The sequence below is a fragment of the Drosophila guanche genome, unplaced genomic scaffold (genome assembly GCF_900245975.1).
Source record: "Drosophila guanche unplaced genomic scaffold, DGUA_6, whole genome shotgun sequence".
In the NCBI taxonomy this organism is placed as follows: Eukaryota; Metazoa; Arthropoda; class Insecta; order Diptera; family Drosophilidae; genus Drosophila; species Drosophila guanche.
Window position 1 is genome coordinate 16941017 of NW_022995743.1, and position 21172 is coordinate 16962188.

Here is a 21172-nt window from a genome sequence, read left to right on the forward strand (position 1 = left end):
TTTGTTCTCTTGTGTTGGGCGGGGGGGGGGGGGGGGGGGGGGGGTTGATGGGGTGGGGGGTTGTGTTTTTTTTTTTGTTTGTTTTTTTTTTTTGGGGGGGGGGGGGGGGGGGATTGGATTCGGCGGCGTTCAGTTCAGTTGTTGGTTTTTCACATTCGTAATAACCGAGAGTGATGTGATGAGAGCATGCAACACGCATACAGAGGGAAGGTAACGATGTCGACGAAAACCAAAAATTCAAAATAAAAATAAAATCAAACACAATAAGGCATAATGTTCGTTACGTGCACAATACAAACAGTTCGTTTGTGTGCTAATAATTGTTATATATTTTTTTCTTTTTCGCTGTGCACTGGAACAACACTCACATCGTCGAAATTGGCCATTATGTCGGACTCGGACTGGATCAGTGATGTAGATGCGGGTGCGGGAACGTTCGGGGATTCGCTTTCAGTTTCTGGTTCTGCGAGGTGGAAGAGATGAAGACGAGACACACAAAAACATAAGCAACACTTTGTTTGTTTGACTTTTGCACATTCACTCCGACCGCACCGACTGTTTGGTTGGCTTTCGTTTGTCGTTGCTGCTGTTCAGACTAAGAAGAGACTCTTTTCACGGAAATATACATGCACGCCGAACGCAGGCAGGCGGAATATAACGCGATGTGGAGCTATGTTTACTGTTGGCTTCGAAGTTTTGGCTCCAAACAACAAAAACAAAAGCTAATTTTCATTGGAGCCAGCCGGACCTATCGATAAAATATACCGTCAGGGCCTCTTAAATATACCAAAATATACCGCAAATCCCGAAACAATTTCCTCTATTTTGTAATTCTGATTAATACTATCAGCTATTTAGAACTGTCAGAGCTGAAACTATAATTTTATCCGATTTATCAATCAATTCCACACAAGATTGCCTAGTTTTCAAGACTTTGCTTTGTTAGAGTTTTAAAAAAAATAGGTGAAAGCCTAGTCTCAGATCGAAAAACACATTTGCTAGCAAACAGTGCAATATATTTTTCTAGCGGCAGAGTGTGACCAAAGGTGAACACCGCATTCCGTTACACTTCTCAGAACACCGTTTGGTTTGTTTACCTTTTGAAAATGTTTGAAAAGTGAATAAGAGGTTAATAAAACAATGAAAGCAAAATGGATCCATGCAGGAGTTTACTTTTAGTGGGATTGGCGGCTCTTGCATTAGCGTAGGAGGAGGACAATCAACGAAATAGGAATTGAGTAAACCCATACCTGCAGGAAAAAAAGGGGGAAGGTCGTTTGTCTGTACATGTGCGTATTATAAATCAGATAAAAATGTCTTTATTTATGGAAACCCTTTGAAAACCAATACCCTTTGCACATTCCGCAGTTTGCATATGTCTGGGAATAACATCCACAGCCTTCCTTGATTGGTGAAGCAACAAGGCCGTGCCAAGGAATATTTAGGCTCATGGCGTCCATATCCAAAATTGAAAAGTTTCGAGTCCAAATCGTCGCCATCGCCCCTTGTCACGACCCTGTGGAGCAGTAATTGGACCCAAAAGGAAAACAACTTCAAGCATTTTGTTAACAGCCCAGCAGGGGCTGTGTCTTGGCAACATGAAACTATTGGCTTTCAAATAAGTTAAGTTTAAATAAATCTGCTTGCTAGTTACCCTCTCGCAATGCATATCAGATCTATACTTGTAGAGCTGCTAGCAACATACCAACGAATACCACACAAACACTATCAATACCACAAAATACCAGTTCTTTTCCGAACTGAGTACTAGGCTTAAAGCTACAAATAAGGTTAAAAAAAAGAGGCATAGTAATTAACGTAAGCGGGATTTGAATTTTATGTAATTTTACTACTTGTTGCTTATCAACCGGTATTTGTACAACATAAATAAATAAATAAATATAAAAAAGCCTCGACTATTTTTTTTATTAAAAAAAAATTAAACGCCTGAAAAACTTTTGTTGTACATGGCACCTGACGGGTAACTACGCGCTTGATACATACATATGTATCAGAAATATCTTTTTAGATACCTATCGGACTATCGATTGTAATCGGATAACAGACGCACTTCCAACGGTTTTGTGTGAAAACACTATTTAAACGTTAAAATTTTGCGCAATTCCACGAATATTAATTTTTAGGGCTGTTGGTATTTTGTTGATTCAGTTGTTCTGTTTAATTTGACTATGGCCTGCGCTGCTTACACATTTGTATACTTAAATAAATATAACTCGCAAAAAGAGCAGAAATGTGGCTACCGGGAAAAAAAGGTACTGTTTTCTGGAAACACTTTTCTTGTTTATATCACTTTTTTGTTTATCGCTCACTCTAGAAACACACCTTTTCAACACAAATGCCGGCAGCTACTGAGTCAACTGTTCTACAACGGGCCAAAAATATATTCGACAACCGACTTTTATCAGCAAATACACAAGCGCTTGGCTATGGCTATACATGTACTTATTATGTACATAAACATGTATGTAAATATGTACATACATACATACATAAGTACTTTTGTTGTCGGATTTTGAGCTGATAACAACTAATCGGGCTGCATGTTTGGAGCATTTAAAACTTTATTCTCGGACAAAATTAGTTTCATCTAACACAGTTTAGGCAGCTGTAAAAAGTATTCCCCTTTCGCCTATATATGTACATATGTAGTATGTGATTTAGTTTTTCTTGTGCCTTCCCTTTCATTATTGCTCCCTTATGATGACTACGTACAAATTCGGACAGATACACGACAAATAGTCAGCATGACATGCGACTTTGAGCACTATGCAAAGAAACAAAGAAAAAAGCAAATATGGTGAATTAGCCCAACGAAGGATAAGACAAAATATTATTAAAATGAACTTATCCTTACCGGACTTGCTTTGCTTGTTTTTGGCTTCGAAACAATTGGAAATGTAATCCGGTCTTTCTATCTATTCTATCAAGTATTCCGCTCGGATAAGATAGAGATACCTGCATAACTCCCCCATTTACTAGGATTCTGGTTAATCTTAGTTAATAAAGTCCTGATCGTACTTTGATGATTGACCATTACAGTGGCCTTTTAAAATAATCAATCATCAATCAGACTTACCAATGTCAATCACCGTCGATATCGTCCTATCTCCTGCGGCTACAATGGGAAATCAATCAGAAAACACAACAGTCCGCTGAAGAAAATAATTGCTTACCATTTGTTGATTGGTCGGAATCGCTGTCAAATGGCTTTGTCACATTGTCCCCCATTATTGTCGATGCAAAACACAAGACAGTTGCCTTGCAGTTATTAAATCAGGAAATCTGTTGGTATTCCCATGCAAAAAGAGCAAAAGCAAGCAAAAAGTAAATATTGAATAATTAATTTAGCATATAAATTCAGTTCTCGACCACTGACGGTAATGGGAAAATCAATTTAAGGTGTACAAATTCCGAGACACTTGTCTAGGTATTGGCATGCAGGACCTCGAGTCGAGGGTTGGCCTTAGCTGACACATGTGATTCAAGTGCACTGTGTGTATTTTGTATTGAACGACAGCATAAGAGTATCAACACCCAATAATAAATTTCAAGTTCAAACATGGCACACTCCGAGCCACACGAAAATGTCGTTTGGGTCATTTACTATTGCACAATATCCACTCCAGCAAATGGACGGCACGCATTTAGCACTACTTCGAGTATTCACCACTTTCATTTGGGTCTCGGATCACGTTTCTGTATGACAACATAATCGCACTTCATATATGTACATATGTGTGTACAAAATTATATGGTAGTACGTATACGTATACAAGTTTTAGTTTTAGTTTTAGTTCCAGTTTCACTTTCGTTGCAGCATCTCGGGCCAATTAATTGTCAACTCTGTGTGTTGCTTAATAGCCAAGACTGCCCCGCCCAGCGTTTGTGCCCGATTGCAGCCCCTTTTACAGTCAAGTCAAGTTACTAAGAAGATTAAATAATATGCGTCCGGTACTTGGAAATTGGCTTAATCTGTTCAAATCTGCGCGCACGATAACAGCCAAAGCAAAGGCCAGCCATAAACTGAGTCCGCTCTGCCAGCAACTGTTCCGCAGACGCCTGGACAGAGGTGGTATCGGTATAGCACCGTACCGGACCATTGCACTCGCCAACTGTTCACTGTTCGGCCTCGGCACCAACTTCAGTGGTGCAGGCTTACATAGAGCGTGCTTTAATTAGACTCTGGCGGCTGGCCGTTCCTATTGGTATGCGCAACCTGTCGCCATCGTGGCGCACACTCCCGCTACTGGGAAACAAAAGTGGTTCGAAACCAATCGTATTGAAATCTTGGAAGCACGCACCAGGCTAGTCGATGGCGATGAGAGACGCGCTGTCGGATTCGAATACTCATAGATTCACTTGACGCGGCCACGCTCGAAACACGTATGCGCCTGGTTGGCTCTGGCCTGAGTCGGGAGACCAGTTAATATTATGATCCAATCTAACCCGTACCCTGTGCACACTGGCTTTCTCAGAGTTGGCTGCGAGTGCGAATGCGAATGGGGCTATACGGTGGCTTTTCCAGTTTTCTTTTGATCTTTGTTTGCTCACGAGACTACAATTTTGACTTGACTGATTCTGCGTAGGGTTGCAACTAATTAAATGACGAAAGGTGATGATGATTGATGGGCATACAAAGTGGTATGCCTACGAGATGAAGTGGGTTAAAGATCATCCATCCCTTCGGTAATCATTTGCCTACTCCGTTCCCCGTAACAGCACACCAGTGAATAGTAAAACTAACAAATAACCGGTTACGGATAATAGCTTATTTCTGTATGAGTGCTACTCGTATTGGACGTCGCGTCTGACAGCATCTATCACTGACCAAGAAAGCCGGCGTCTAAGGCCATCTGCCCGACATCAGATTATAGGTGGAGCACATAAGCGTGTTCCCCGCCAGGGAGATCATAAATTGAACTGGATTCTACAAGTTCCAGATATCAATAGTTAACCCAGCTTGGATCTTGACTTGTGCTCAGTTTGCTCAACTTTATGCCCGGCATAGCAAATGGTAGCGAAAAAGTGAATTGAAGTATTTCCAAATGAATGAAATCCCTCACCAATTTTCAAGTCACGCAACGTCCAAAGCTCAAATTACACGTACTTCACCACACTTTGTTCTACGTACTCTCGCTGCTCACCTTCTCACTTTTTTCTCCCAGTGCAGAGACAATTGACGCTCACCTCATTCGGCTTTATTCATAAAAATCTCATTATGCACCAGTGCTTAGCTTAGCTCATTCCTTTTGGAATTCTAATGGACTTTCAGCTCTTATTTGACAATGACAGCATCTTATTTCTGCGTCGCACATGGATGGTACATACAGTTGTGTTCAATGAAATAATAGTGCCGCGCCACACAATTTTCACAGCTATTTTTGAGACCCTTCCCGTCTTTCGAATAGAACAAGTGATACCTTTTTGGAAAGCCTAAAATGTACACATTAGAACCCAGAAAGAAACCTGGAACATTTGCATTCCATTTTCTTGTTTAACATGACTTTAGAAAAATACCCATAGAAACTGCTGTTCAATAACATAGAAGTGCTGGGTGAAAGTATTAAAACAAATTTTAAAACAAATCAAATCAATTCAAAAAAGTTACCAGCAGTAAGCTTAATATGTATATTGAATATATTTATGACAGAAATGTTTGAATATAATAGCGCTACTTTTGTTTTTGGAGCGTAGAAGTAATCATTGAACGGTCCAATATGGGAGACTTAAGAATTAGACTAAAAACTAAAATCAGGAGGTAGAATGGAATTCGAAACTAAGTTAGATGTGCCCTTACTGTTATATTTAACCGGTTCAACTAAAAAAAAGACTCCCGAAAAATGATATTTTTGGCGAAAAAATTGTCCTTTAGTAAATGGAAGATGGTTCCTTCTTCTATATCCTCAAAAGTTATGAAAACAATTTTATATCGCTCTGAAAGTGTTTTGACAGTTAATAATAGACTGATTACACATTATTTAGTTGCAAGAGGTACCCGGAAGCTACGCGTTTGGGAATAAAAGCACATGGGTTCACGACACATGTTTTGAAAAATGAGGACATGAGGCAGATGAGTGTAAAGTTGTTTTTATGTGGTAAGGAAGACTCAAAAGAATTTTTTTGTCGTTCACAGATATTTTATAACTGCCCAAATTCTTGAAAAAAAAACAACATGCTCAATATTGGGTTGACCCCTATGAGCTACAGCCCATAGAAACTCTTAGTTCCCAGCCTGGTATTGACGTGTTTCATAAAGTTGTGCGTGCCAGCATACGTTTTAATACAATGCAGTAATATTACTATCGAAAAATTCCTCTCAAAAGGATCTTTCAACAAAATAATGATCTCAAACACTCAAGAAAGCTAGCTAGGAAGGTAATTTCATCCAAAAGGTCGACACTTTTCCATGTCTAGCTCAGTCTCTAGTGTTATTACGATTATAATTCCGTCAAGCAGAGCACAGTTTTGCCAAGGTGTATTATAGTCTCAGATCCTATTTAAGTTTGGGCGGTACCTTATTTAGTGAAAACAAATTTGATTAAAAACTACTTAATAACCCTCGAGAACACACATAGAACATGAAACATATGCATTAATTCCAGTTTCGTTGTTTTTTTTTTAATTTTATAAAAAAAACGAGAAGGGACGTGTGAGACGCTTTTTACGCGTCACTACTTTTATACCCGGCACTCAGTACCACATCTGCACCTTAGCGGTTATTTGTTAAAGTTTACATTTTTTCTTCATCTGTCATCTGCATCAACAACACAACTCGCGCCAACACGCCCTCCCCTAGAGCCACACACTGCAGAGTCAGGGCAGAGACGCGGCAGAGGCAGAGGCAGATATAAGAGGCACTAATATAATCTGTGGGACGGGGTGGGTTTAGCCACTGGAAATTAATTTCTTCATTGTGGCTAATTTGTTGATCTCATAGTCAATGTCATTCCCTACGGTTTTTAGTTTTCTTTTATCTTTCAATACTGTTGATTTGGTAGGTTTTTGCCCTTTTGAGTGGGTGGAAGGTGGCGGGGCTAATTTTTTAAATACACTGGTTTTAGTGTGAGCATACAGCAGTTCGGAGCCAACATTTGGCGGCTCTAGCTCTTATAGTCTCTGAGAACTAGCCGACAAACAAGACGGACGGACGGACAGACGTACAGACAGACATGGCTCTAACGACTCGGCTGATCAAGAATATATATACTTTATGGGGTCGGAAATGTTTCCTTCTGTGAGTTACATACAACCATTATTCGCACAAATACAATATAGCCTATTTACTCTTCGAGTACCGGGTATAACTACTATTTTATTGAACTGCATTTTTCATGGATATTTTTCTAAAGTCATATAAAACAAGAAGATGGAATGCAAATGTTCCAGGATTCTTTCTGGGTTCAATGTGTAAATTTTAAGGCTTTCCAAAAAGGTATCACTTGTTCTATTCGAAAGACGGGAAGGGTCTCAAAAATAGCTGTAAAAATTGTGTGGCGCGGCACTAATATTTTATTCAATTATATTACATGCATATAATGAAATGTTTCCAACCTTAACCTATGTACGCTGGTTAGAAAATTTCCCAAATTTAGATGAGTGCTCCTGGCGCAAAACAGTTGTTAGATACGCCAAGGGCATAATGGGATTAGTTGAAAACTTTTACCTAAATAGGGCATTGCTTGCTGTGCTGAATATTGACCAGTGTCGACAGAGTAGGAACTGGAAAATAAATTCAAATAAAATAAATATCTGGAATTACTTTTCCTGTCTCCCCCAAAACTTTTCACCGATTCCATCGAGTGCAGAAAAAAGAACACAGGATATGTCCACAATTATTAGTGTATAATTTATTATTAAATATGTTATAAAATTTGTTTATCGTATAAAATATACTCTTACTCTTGTCTTACCCAGATCTATGCATGTATATAGTATATATACATATATACATATATTTAGGTATATAAATATGTATGTGTATGCGTGTATATAGAAAAATGACAATCCACGATGTACATATATGGTATTGTTGTTTCCCTTTCCGCTTTTCACTATTAGACAATTACAATTTTAAACTGCAACTCTTTTATTGTATTACAATCTGTCGCTTGATTTTGGTAGATTTTCTTTAGACTTTTTCGCCCTGCGGCTTAATTATCAGCTTATAATATATACATATATGCATGTACGATATATATATACATGAGTATATGTATGTATGTATGTATGCATGTACCTAGTACATATTTATGTATGCATGCTATGGGTGAGAATGTTTTTGAGAAATTGTGTTTGCATCTCTGTGGTTTCTCTATCGCGAAGCAAATTATAATTAAAAGGTTTAAGGAGGGATTTTTGGTAATCGGTTTCTCGTTTTCTCTAGGTTTAGTATATTCGGTTTAGTCTATGTTTAAGTAACTATTTAAGTATTATTTTTATGCATATGTATGTATGTACGTGGCTAGTAAGTTTCTCGCTTAGCTATCGCATCGATTTTGGTGTACATCTTCCATGAATAGAAGATGCAAGTAAATTGATTTAATTAGTATTTCGTATGCGAAACCAGTATCTGGCTTATCTTATGCTTCTTGTTCGATTCTGCTCGTTCTGCTTTCTCGCTCTCTCTCTCTCTCTCTCTGTTTTTCTGTGAATTCTGTTCTGTTCTGTTTTAAATTTAAATTTTAAGTTTGATGCTTTAAATAAAAGTTCAACTGTGAAATCGTCTCGTAGCGTCGCGTCTCTAGTCTAGTCTAGTCTAGTCTGGTCTGGTGTGGCTTAAAGTTTAAATTTGTACTCGTTTTGTACTCAATTGCTCCATAATTATAACATATGTTAGTATTTATTTATGTATGTATGTTGTATGTATGTATGTATAATTCGAAATTTGGAAATGTCCAATCTAATAGTAAAGTAAGATAAATCAATTTTGCATTGCCAAATAAGAAATGTTTTCGATTTTAGATACACTTATTGGATTTTTGTTTTGCATTTTGAAGTTTGTTACAAACTTAATTGCTAAATGATCTTGACAAAATATGCGCGATGAATGTATGTATTTATGGTGTATTTAATATGTAAGTAGATTGATTTAAGTATAGTTATGAAATCATTTCTCTGCGCTAACCAAGAATGGCATTGTCACTAAAAAATTTGACTCAAAATTGTATTTTGATATAAGAGTTCATTTCATTTCTGGTTGCTTAAGCATCAATTTCACAATCGATTTGTTAAAAAAACGGGTTTTGTTTATACATAAATATGTTTTCGTGTCGAATTCTTATTTTGTGCTCGCTTTCGTTTTGTTTTTGGAAATCTTCTAGCGGTGTTTCGCTTGGCCGCACATATCGAAGGATCCTTAGTCATTGAGTAATTGTTTTAAGTTTCGCTGTTCTTAATCGCTAAATATGTACGTAATACCAAAAAAATGAATACCTGATTTAAGTTTTGGATTCGTTTTTAGTATAGTATACAACATATACTTTAGTTTAGTTAGTAGCTATGTGTATATGAGCAATTTTTTGTTGTTTTTCATTACAATAGAATTAGTTTTAGGTAGGTGTTGGTGTTGGTGTTGGTGTTGGTGTTGGTGTGGATGTTGGTTGGGTCAACTTGTTTGGTTGTTTGGAATATGTCAAAATAAAATACCTGACTGCAAGTTAAATGTAGTACTATTTTTTGGTATGGTAATGTTGTAAAAGTTTTAATTAACTCTTGTTGTATCTGTGTGAGTGTGTGTTTTATATTTGTGTGTATTATGTGTATATTATATTTACGCTCCCTCGTTTTCGTTTTGATTCTTAAGCCTTTGGCAAATTGTTCAGTATTCTCATGACTTTTAGTGTTCTCTTCATTTTCTGTTTAACATACTTTAGTACGAGTACTCTATAGATATAGTATATACATATGTATATGTTTAAATGCTTTTTATTTTAAATTATGGCATTCTGTATTCGCTTAAATCTCAATAATTTGATTCCTTATTCGGTTCGTTTGTTTGTTTTTGTTTTTTGTTTTTTGTTTTTGTTTTTAGTGCAGTTTCATTTATTTTTTACACAATTTCTAAACTGTGGCTTTTAGAAAACGGCGCTCATTTGTAATGATATAAGTATTTGTTCTTTAGTATTTGTTTTAGTAAACCTCACACAAATAGTATAAAATATGGCATTCTCAAACGTCGCTAGACGGTATACTATATGTACATATGTACATATATGTATGTATGGTATGTGCATATATGATATATACGCACATACACATGCAGGAGTGGTCTGGCGTGAGTTTTTCTTTGTTTGTGTGATTTGTATGTGGTTGTTGGTTGTGAATGATTCTATCTGGATCACAAGAAATGAACGGCGCGTCAAGGTATGTTCGATTGAATAAAATGAGGTGAGGTTGTGTCATGTTATGTTATGGCAATTTCGTGTGGGCTCGAGGACTCAAGGACTCAAGGACTCGAGGGGGCTGCCTAAACTAAGGTGTAAAATAATTACGATTTCTATTCTATATAGCTCTATATAATAGGTTTCCCTTTGTTCTGTCGTGTATATATGTATTGTATATGTATAAATATTGTATAAGTATATGTTTTTGTTGCCTTTCCTCTCGTAGAGCAAATCTGGCATTTTTGCATCATTTTTTTAATTTTTCTTTAATATTATTTAGAGTGTATTTGTAGGGATTTTTTAAATATTTTTTTTTTATGGGTTTTCACTTGTTTCTTGGTTTTTTGCGCATTTTATGCAATGTTGCTTTATACGTGGAAGGAGTGTTAGCTATATTTCTCTCCCTTGCACACATTCTGGTACTATCTCTTTCGCTCTCTCTCGCTCTCGCTCTCTGTCTCTTGCTTTCGCTTTTGCTCTGGTTTGATCAGGTTCTGAATCCGGGTTAAAACACAAATATAATAGAATTGAACATTTTTAAACATTGAGAACATAAAAATAAACTAAGTAACTAAGTTGGCTAATACATTTTAAGCGCCTTTCTAATCACGCATTGCAACTTATGCCAGGTTCCAGGTGCCAAGTATAGATCCAGGCCCACCCAGGATCTTTTCTAGTCGATTCTATGTGTGTACTGTACTATATATTTGCTATTAAAATCTCATCTCACACAAAATTCAGCTAATCCATGCATTTACCTTCTGTTGTGGTATTACTTTCCCTTTTCTTAAGCTTTCATTAAGTTTCATTTGTTTTCTTGTTATGTTTTTGTTTGCGAGGAACATGTCACCTAAATGTGTATTCAATACGCCCATATATTGCTCTGGATTCTTCATATGCCTCCACTACGTCGTCACGCCTGTTAAATCTACTAAATGCTAATGAACACATTGAGTCAAAAATTATGATAATTTTTTTCATTTTGTTGTTTCCTCCATTCTTCTGCAAGCAACCTTTCCCGCTATCCCCTCTTCTGTTGTCATTCCTTTAGCTAACTCTAACACTCTTCTGGTTGTACCCTGTGGGGGAATCATTTCATTCGAATCCATTTTCGAATCCAAAATCCCTGTGATGAATGTAGGATGAAATGATTGTATGTAATGTACATATGTATGCATGTATGTGAATGTCAGTTAAACTCGGTTTAGCTATGCCTATAATGATTCATGATGCGACCGTGACCGTGACTGGATGTGGATCTCTCTATATATATATATTTAAATATATATATATGTAATATATGTATGCTTGCATGTATGTATGAGTGTTATGCTAAGTTAAGTTACTTTACGTTATCAATGTCATTGCAATTTGTCTGTGTGTGTTTTTGTGATTTTCATTTCACTTTTTTTTGGCCTCACCATAAATGGCTCTTCAGTTGGCTCCGAAATTGCGGTTTAGTTAATCAGTCTTTGTTAAAAGTTCAACCAAAAAGTCAGCGGGTTTTCTTAATATTTGTTTTTGTTTTGTTCTTGTTTTTCATCTCTTTTCTTTCGATTCGATTTTTTGTTTGTTTTGTTTTGTTTTGCTTTGTTTCCTTTTACAAAGTTTCGTGTACTCACTTGCTCAGTCTCAATTATAAGAAAATTATTTGTAAAATAATCAATTAAAATAAACGTTTAAAAAACCTATCAACGTGCATATGCACAATAAATGAAAAAAATAGCTCTAAACGGAACTAAACAAACTAAGATAATAATACAAACATTAATACCATTCTAAACAATTTGTCTGCAAACTAATTTATAGTAACTCTCGTAGAAACAAAAATCTTATTTAGTAGTTCTAGTTCAGCTAAGCAACCCCCGATAAAAACGCACTTCGCCTTCTTTCGATTGATTCCTCCTTCTCCCCTTGACCAGCTAGAGAACTGCGTTTCAGTCTAACTAACAGGTAGTAATATTTTCATCTAGTAATCCTTATTGTTGTGTCCTGCTCTGCCTTCATTATCTGTTTGGTTCACTAGAGTCTACCGCACTGAACGCCATGGATCCTTCACCAAATAATGTTTTATACATATGTATGTATATCTCCTACATATTTATGTATGTATTTCCTACCCATCCGCTGTTGCTGTTGTTCTTCGCTTTAAACCTAATTGGGTGGCTGGGTTGGGTTGGGTTTTTGTATGTTCGCTAGATACATATACGCTTAAACACGCATACAGATATACAGATATATATATGTATATATCCATATCGGTATACATACATATGTGTAATTCGTATAGTATTTTGTAAATTACCAAATCGTAACCATAACTCTTAAGCATTATCGAGGTAATCGTTGTAGCACTTAAGCTAAAAATTTTTTCTAATTTTCCTTGCTCGCAATTCAGATTTACTCTTTTTCTTTTATAGTTATTTTAGTGTTTTGTTTTGTTTTGTTTCTTTTGGATTGGATGTCTCTACTACGCTAACGTTTAGCTCTTGTAAATGGTCTAAAAAAAGATTGGTATTCGTATTCGTATTCCCCTCCCAGTCCATTTGACGGCTATAAGCTTATTTAGAATACGTGCACAAACCGCTTGTAAGGGTTAGACCCTTCCTTGGAGTCTGGCGACAGTTCAATGAGGAATACGATGCGACCGTCTGGCATCATGGCCACATCGCACGTACGATCCTTCTCGTCCAGCGTCGGTGGCATTAGTGGGTTGATAGAGGGTCGCACCTCGATCTGAAAAACAAAATATACATACATAAGTCAGTCGTTCGTTCAAATTTAAAGCAAGGATGATAGAAGATGAGATATGGATAGCCACTTACATCCCACATAAAGTCTAGATTTTGGTTGAAGACCAGGATGCGTTGATTCTTGGAATCGGCCACTATAATGCGGCCCTCGTCGTCACAGCACAGCCCCGAGGGCCTATTAAACTCATGGAAGCCCGAGCCCTCGTGTCCCTTCACGGAAAGAATCTGTTAAAGAATTAAATGATGAATATTCATTTCTAATTGGCGTAGCTCAAGGGTACTCACGTCATTGATGTCGGGATCGATTAGATAGAGGCAATGGTTGTCAAAATCGGATACAATGATGTTCCCCGTGGGCGTATAGCAGACACCGCGGGGTGAGGCGATGCCCTTCGTCTGGCCATGGTTGTCGAACACAATCTGGCGTATGAATCGTCCCTCGGAGTCGAACTGCTGGATGCGATGGTTGCGCGAGTCGGTGACCACGATCTGGCGGCGCGAGTTTACTGCCACATCCCACGGATACTGGAACTGGCCGTACTCCTTGCCATAGCTGCCGAACTTGAGGAGGAAGACGCCGCTGGCCGTAAAGATCTGCACGCGGTGGTTGTCCTTGTCTACCACAATGATGCGATTGTCCACGTCCACACAGATGCCGGCGGGCAGGTCGAACTCCCCGTTGCCAACGCCCTTGCGTCCGAACTTGAATTTGAGCGAGCCGTCTGGATTGAAGACCTGCACACGGTTGTTGCGGCGATCCGAGACCAGAACATGGCCCATCTTGTCCACGCACAGACCCCACGGCCGGCTCACCTGCCCATCCTCGTGTCCTTCGGTGGCAAACGACAGCGACAGTGAGTTGGAGTTTCGCACTTTTACCAGATCCATACAGCCGGGTATGGCCTGCGTCGTTCGAGGAGCGCTGAAGTGAAGGCCTGGCGAGCTTCGCAGTCCGTTCAGCTCCCAGTCCAGGGCTGCGCTAGTCATGCCGCAGGCACTGCCGCCACGCGGCTGCATTATGGGCGACGGTATGCGGAAGCTGTTGTCCCGCAGCAGTGGACGACGCACATTCGAGGAGGCCACGCTCAACGGATTGTTGGCAATGCTCCCGATGCCAAAGGCCAAGTCCATTCCATTGCCAGGACCCACACCGACACCAACACCGCCACCGACGCCGACATTGACACCGACATTAACACCAACGCCATTTCCGACTCCGACTCCGATTCCTCCGATGCCCACGGAGGCGGCGGTGACGGCGTTAACATTGGAGACGCTGGGCACGATGCCGCTGGTACTAGTGACAATGGGCAGGTTCTTGTCGTCGACCAGTATGACGCCACCCTGGTTTCTGATATCTTGCAGCAGACTGTAGTCGGGTGGGGCAAAGGCAAAGACCTCCTGCTTGGGCTGCAGATCCTTGTAGATGCCGGCAAACTGCTCCATCTGGCGCTGTCCATTGGTGAGCTTCATGGCTATCTCGATCTGGTCCATGCTCAGCGCATTGTCCGCTACTTTGCTGAGCATGTCGGAGGTCTCGGAGAGGCCGGCCAGGGCGGACTTCAGGCCCGCCATCTGGTCGTGGAGGATGGCCAGACGGCGCATGCGCAGCTTCTCCACAAAGTCGAGCAGGAAACGCTCGCGGTCCTCGATGGCAATGATGAACTGACGGAAGGCCTTCCGTATGTTGTCGCTTAGCTCGCTGCAGTTGCGCTCGATGAGCCGGATGAAGGCCAGGGCCTTGTCAATGCTGCTCTTGATGCAGCGCGTCCCCACCTGGCTGCTCTCAATGGCCCCCTCCAGCTTCTCCTTGGAGCCGACCATGAAACTTTGGATGGATGCGTAGCTATGCTCCTTGTGCTCGTGTAGGGTGCAGCACTGGCACACCAGCTTGCGGCAGTAGTCGCACACGTAGCGTAGCATCTCGTTGTGAATGTCGCAGATGAAGTTGGAGCTGGGCGGCGTGTGGGCGTTGGTCGAGCCGCCGCCTGTGGGCGAGGCCCCGATGGGTGTCGGCAGCGACACGATTGAGTGGTTCGAGGAGAGCGGACTGTTGCGGTGCTCCCTCAGGCAGTCGTTGCACATGAACTCGTTGCACTCGAGGCAGCGTATGGAGGCGCTCACCTCGCACCAGCCGCAGCTGATGCTCGAGTTGTTGGAAGACTCTGGCGACATCTTCGGGTTACTGCGCGGCCCACTGCCAATGGGTCCGATGCTGAAGTCGCCATGTGTGTCTAGTCCGCCCAGAAAGTTATTGATGAAGAAGTCCGTGCGAGGCGGCGAGCTTCAAGAAGCAAAGAGATTGTTACTGCTGCAACTTTTGTGTCACCGTTCTGGTACTCACCTCTGCCCCACATTGGGCAGCAGTCCCACGTTGAGGTCCCAGGCGGGAAACGACTCCAGTATGCCTGCCAGGAGGCGCTCGGAGGAGTTGCTGGCGTTGCTGCTGACACTGCCCCCGCTGCCGTTGGCATTTGAGGACGCAACACCGTTGGCGCTGGCCGTATTGCTGCTGGCCATTTGTTGCGGAACCGAATTGTTTGACAAGAGTTCCATCATAAGATAGTTTGAGATCACTTTTCTAGCACAAGCGTAATGGTAGTCCTGGTCGTAGTTGCAGGCGTGGCCCTTTGAAGTAGATGAGTGACAGTTTTACGCTGCAAATATCGTCGCGAGATGAGGAAAATTTAATCGAATTTCCCAGACGTTTTACGTTTCTATGTGACAGAGATAATGGTGGTAAGTCTTTGATTCGACTTCGGTTTCTAACTGCGTTTGGAACGCGCGAGACGTTGTCAGGAGACGGGAGGAGGCAACGAACTAATTTGGCCACAACCGATGACGTGCATTAAGTAGTCCGAAGAGAGGAAAGAGAAGGCATCCTTCAGGATTTCTCAGTTGCAGCTGCATCAGGGTCTGGGCCTGCAGCTTAGGTAGCCCGGAAAAACTCAGTCTCAGCCTTTTCGTCTTCAATTTTCCTGTCCTGTCCGTCCCTATTGTGCCTACTTACAAGGCGCTGATCCTTGATCCCTTTTCCCTTGTGCGTCCCAAATTCGTAAAACGAGACCCGAGCAGATGTGTGGCGCGAACTGTAGAGGCAGCAGGTCAGATTTTTTCTTGCTTGCCGTGCAGCCTTATGATACATACATATGTACACACATACATATGTACGTATTATGAGATATCCCGCTGTCGGCACGAATCCAGGAATTGGAATTTAGAATTTAAAATTCGCCACGCATATCCCTATTTATGAGCCCTTTTGTCCTGAAGAAGACCCAAAATGGCGCGCAATCCATCGATTTACGTGCAGTCCTGGCTGTACTCCCAAATCGCAAATTCTTCCTACTCCTACTCCTTGTGTGCAAGCTTGGTAACCCAAATAAAGGAGACCAAACCCCACCATCCCCAAAACAAAAAAATAAAAAACAGGAGGAATACGGGAGAGTGTGAAAAGGAACTGAACTTAATTCAACCCACCCCCATATACTCGCACTGTGCAGTAATCTCAAATCTCATTGCGTAGTTCTAGCATTTTCCTGTTGTTTCGACTCCACCAACACCACCTCTTCCCCATTCCACACCAATCCTACACACCCTCTTGTTCATGCTCCTGAAATGCGCCAGCTAGCGGCTTTTTGTGGATGGAAAACCCAAAACGAAAACGCAATAAAACGACGAACGACTGGTTGCCATCTTCAAGACGGGGCCATCCACATCGTTCGCCCAATCAACCGATCCGACCCGACCGACCGACTTTCATCCCCTCTCTTGGTAACAGCCGGACGAGGAAGAGCTGGAGAAGGGGCAGAGCGGCAGAGTGGCATTGGAAACGGTTACTTATACACTCGAAGAAAAAGGACCAAGAAGGAACTTGTTTTGCTTTTTCTGTTTTTATATTTGGTAATTCGAGTTAATTTATAGCATAACTGCAAGGGTTGGCGGGACGGGTTTTGGTGGATTTGCCATCAACGAAAGAAGGATGTATGTATGTATGTATGTATGTACATATGTAGACTCAAGTTCATCTGGTTCTTCCGATCCATGCAACGCCCCGAAATGGGATGCGTTTCAAGGATATTTTTGTGCCGTGTAGACGAAGAGAAACTACCCTTGTCACCCTTGAACATTTTCCATTGAAAACGGGTCTGTCGCAGTCGCAGAGCCTCAGAAGGGGAAAAAACATGACCAAGAAGTTAAAGTCCTTTCACAAACAGACACACCACTACAACGACTGTATCATATCAGTGTGTGTTTGTTGGGGTGTATATGTGTGTGGGTACGACGCAAAAACGTGCCGGGAAGGGGATGAGGGTTGTATTTATACAAGAAGTCTCTATATATGTAGGTGGTTCGTTTTCGTTCCTGCGGCACACACACACACACACTCGCCATACAGAAAACACAAAAACGAACACTGAAAACCCATCGAGATGAGAGAAGTCTTGAGAATCTTGATATTTAGACGAATTAAAATCAATATTTTCATTCAATCCAAGGCAATCCAATGCTATCACCCTTCCTAGCACCCCCACTCCCACCCTCGCCATCTTAAGCACTCTTTTCTTCTCCGTTATTAGTACACACCTTTTTCAGCAGCCACATCCATGCAAGCCGCTGTGGAACGGAACTGCACACCTTCAATTCAATGGGTCGCCTCAGTCTCCGGCCCGACACAACCGACAAACCCGAATTTGACTCGTCGCTGATTCTGATGTTAATTTTCTTTGATTCGATTCGGGAATTGATTCTATTAATTCTTATTCGCGATTCTTCTGTGGTATTCTTTGCGATTTAATATTGTGAGAGATTTGTCGCTTTTCTTTTTCGAGCGAGTCACCCAGAGATCTTATGCGTAATTTGCTTGCCCGTGCACATTCATTCGCTCCGACATTCGTGTATTCCTTTTTCCGACTAAACGATACATTTGACTAAAAACACAACAAATACTGTGTCAGCGCTCGACTCTCTTTCTCTTTCCCTCTCTATTTCTCTCTTCTTCTCTGCGAGTGCGTGGTGCTCTTTCTGTTCTGTTGCTTTTGCTTATTCTGATTCTGGTACCGATTCAGATTCTGCTTCTGTCTCTGCTGCTCTTCATCTAGCTAAACAAAAAATAAAATAAAATAAACCCCAAATGTATCTCGCAGATAGTTTTTGATTTTGATGTGCGCGCGCAATTGCTCTCTCACGCTCTTATTCGCTTTTAGCACAGCACACACACCAGCGCTGGCATTTTAGCTTTATTGAATCTCCAAATTAAACATGTCCAGTGCACGATCTCTTACAAATATCTGTTTATCTCATGGCTATATCGAATATAATATATCCTTATATGTTTGTTTGTACATTTTTGACAATATTCATTTTATTTAGCTTTTTTGGAGCTAGATTTTTTTCTAAATTCCTTGTCCAAATCTAGCTTTATTCGATTACAAACATTATTTGACAACAAATATTATCAACACTGACGCACACAACTGGGGTCTTGTGACTCTCTCGCTCTCACACTCTCTCTCTCATTTATGCTCATGTGCACATTTTTATCTTTTATTTATTTTCACTTATGCCGCAAAGAACTGCAGCCAAATGCGCCCCACATACAAGAGGGTAGTGCCTGATGTTAAACACTGGCCAACAGGGAACAAATAGAGGAGCTGTTTTATCAAACAGTCACATCAACTTACAAATAACTTCCCGCTAGGGGCCCTTAAGAAGTCGATTTTTTGGCGTCTGTTTTTCTACAGGGTACTCTTGTGGGTACAGGGGTATATAATACTCGTTGAGATTCATTCACATCGTATGTAGGAGCGAGAAATACAATCCAAAAATCTCATCACTCATACATAATTTCCTTCTCTCCTTTTCTACACTTCTCTCAAGTCAGCACCTCGCAGGCTTTTCCACTTGCAAACAAAAATTATTTCACTTTCTCAGATCCGACACAGAAAACAGGATATCGATGCTATCGATATTGTTTGAGAATGTATGACACGCTCAAGCCAAGAACTATTTAAGTACACTTTCCCGAACTTAGTTGTTGTTTCTAGTTGCTAGTTGTGACGACTACTGTGGAAATACCCTCGTGCAGCCGTATACAACCCACATCATGTAGAAATGTTTCTTTTCTTATTTAAAAATTTGCGCGTCCGTTATTTTTATTACTTTGGCGTGCTTTTCACTTGAAGCTGCTCGCTGCGCGTGGTTTTGTTTAGTTTTCCGAATGCTTTTTCTGACCCACTTAGCGTGTCGAGGGACTAGGACTCCTCGAAATCTACAACCTTCACGCTCAAACTGGATGCAAACTCTGTCTCCGGCGCAGCAGTGACGCTGCTGCCCTTCTGGCGTGCTCGTTATTGTTTTCATTCAATGCTCTTCTTCGGCGGTCATAGCCAAAATGTGGTCCCGTTTGTGACTTGCTTGTAACAAAACGGTATCGCTAAAATATTGTCAATTAAACCATTGATGACTAAAGCAAATCGAAATCGAAACCGTAGATATATTTTTGTTGTACAAACACATCCCAGTCCTCCTATTTATTCAATATACCAAATTTTATGTTTGGTTTAGGGCATCCCAAAGTCGTAGTCGCCGCTGAATGGAGTACTCAAGAGAGCGGGAGAGTAAAGCAAAGCGAGAGAATTCTCTTTACACTAACGGCGCATGTGTGTGGCGGGAAAAGACTGATGGAGACAGATACCAAAGGTAGTGGCAAAGAAAGAGGGGAGAGCAGACCAGAGAGAAGACCCAAACACCCTTAAGGAACTCGTTTTGCACTGACAAAAATTTGTAGCAGCACTATTATAGAATTAAGCCCGATGTTTCAGAGCACTGAGGGCCGCTACCTGCGCAGGTGCGCCCGTACCATCCAGGCCATGCGAGACAGGTAAGGCATGAGGTTATCCTCTGACAAAAATAATGATGCTGGACGATCTATCGCTTTGCTAAACGTTTGTATATTTTCTATTCGCCTGTAAAAGTACAAATGATACGGGTCTATGAATTTTGGTACATTAAGTGTAAAAATGATGTACATATGTATGTATCTGCGTGAAGTGTCTTAAAAGGAGGGCAGGAGTACTGGTTACATGCTAAGTATGAATGCAGATCCACAGTGTTAATCAGTCGCGTGCTTATAATACTGTAAGCTAAGCTTAAAATGGACAGAGTCAGGCTAATGATTAAGACTAAGATTAGCCAAACTCCAACTCTTCGATGAGGACATTTTGGAGCTTCTGGCGCACACGCAGCTTCCGCCGCTCGTCCAGCTTCTGCAGGAAGGGCATCAGGCTGAGAAGAAACATTCGATCGGCATCGTCCTGTAGCTCTGCCAGAGAGGACTCGGTGTTGGTGGCTGCATCCATGCTTATGTACTTAAAGGGTAAATCGGATGTCGGGGACTGGGACTGGGACTGGGACTGGGATAGCGACGGTTTCACATCGGGCTCACTCCTCTGGCTATTGATGGAGGTATCATTAGTCTTGCATTTGACATTGGAGCTGGACACCTCCAGTTCCTCCTCATCGTCGTCCAGCACTTCGATGGTGAACAGACTTGGGTCCGGTGTGTTGACAGCCTCGCTGCGCTTTGTGCGTTCCTCCTCGTTCTCCGAGGCCGCATCCTCGTCAAAGTCGTCGTCATCCTCTTCTTCGGCGGGACTGGGCTCCAGTTTGATTCGCTTTGATTCCGGAGGCTGAGCTGGCAGGCAGTCTCGGTCCTCGAAGAAGGAGCTGATGTCGGAGAAGCTGGGCTGGTGCAGCTCCGAGTCGTAGCTATCGCTCAGTTCACAAATGGGCTCAGTAGCCACGGCGGGTCCGTCATATTTCTCGTCCATTATATTGTTGTTTTCCGTCCAGTGTCCTGGCGGGTGCTTCTTACTGCTGCTGCGTGTCTGCCGCATGATGTTCTCGTGTACGGCGTGCTCCATGAACCGCATGTCATTGTAGAAGCGCCAGGTCGAGGGTGTTTCGTTGGACAGATTGTTGCGAATGTACACCTTCCGAAAGTTGTCCCTCAGA

The 21172-nt window shown here is 41.4% G+C and overlaps 4 protein-coding genes across 6 annotated transcripts in view; all 4 read right to left on the reverse strand.

Annotated features, from left to right (window-relative positions):
* The window catches only part of LOC117578604 (NSFL1 cofactor p47), a 21665-nt gene extending 9502 nt beyond the window's left edge, over positions 1–12163 (reverse strand). Inside the window, exons 1-2 of the mRNA XM_034264195.1 lie at positions 12152–12163; positions 5808–5813 (exon numbers count right to left, since the gene is read on the reverse strand). The gene's annotated coding sequence lies outside the window, so the exon portion shown is untranslated. The remainder of the gene's footprint in view (positions 1–5807; positions 5814–12151) is intronic.
* The window catches only part of LOC117578600 (mesoderm induction early response protein 1), a 24482-nt gene continuing 4849 nt past the window's right edge, over positions 1540–21172 (reverse strand). The window contains exons 4-5 of the transcript XR_004573387.1: positions 15497–15500; positions 1540–1551 (exon numbers count right to left, since the gene is read on the reverse strand). The gene's annotated coding sequence lies outside the window, so the exon portion shown is untranslated. The remainder of the gene's footprint in view (positions 1552–15496; positions 15501–21172) is intronic.
* LOC117578596 (protein wech) lies at positions 9332–19468 on the reverse strand. 2 transcript variants are annotated; one of them, XM_034264184.1, is made up of 6 exons: positions 19319–19468; positions 17744–18087; positions 15501–15813; positions 13442–15440; positions 13229–13381; positions 9332–13139 (listed from the first exon to the last, which is right to left on the reverse strand). In XM_034264184.1, the coding sequence occupies exons 3-6, from the start codon at positions 15713–15715 to the stop codon at positions 12969–12971; spliced, it is 2538 nt and encodes an 845-aa protein (XP_034120075.1). In that variant the 5' UTR covers positions 15716–15813; positions 17744–18087; positions 19319–19468; the 3' UTR covers positions 9332–12968. The 2 variants fall into 2 exon arrangements, with proteins under 2 accessions (XP_034120075.1, XP_034120076.1); XM_034264185.1 differs by lacking the exon at positions 17744–18087 and having other exon boundaries at positions 19319–19467.
* The window catches only part of LOC117578606, a 2800-nt gene continuing 1713 nt past the window's right edge, over positions 20086–21172 (reverse strand). For both annotated transcript variants that reach the window (XM_034264198.1, XM_034264197.1), the window contains exon 2: positions 20086–21172. This exon ends at the window's right edge or, in 1 of these variants, runs on beyond it. In XM_034264198.1, coding sequence (XP_034120089.1) covers positions 20347–21172 — 826 coding nt within the window. In that variant the 3' untranslated portion in view covers positions 20086–20346.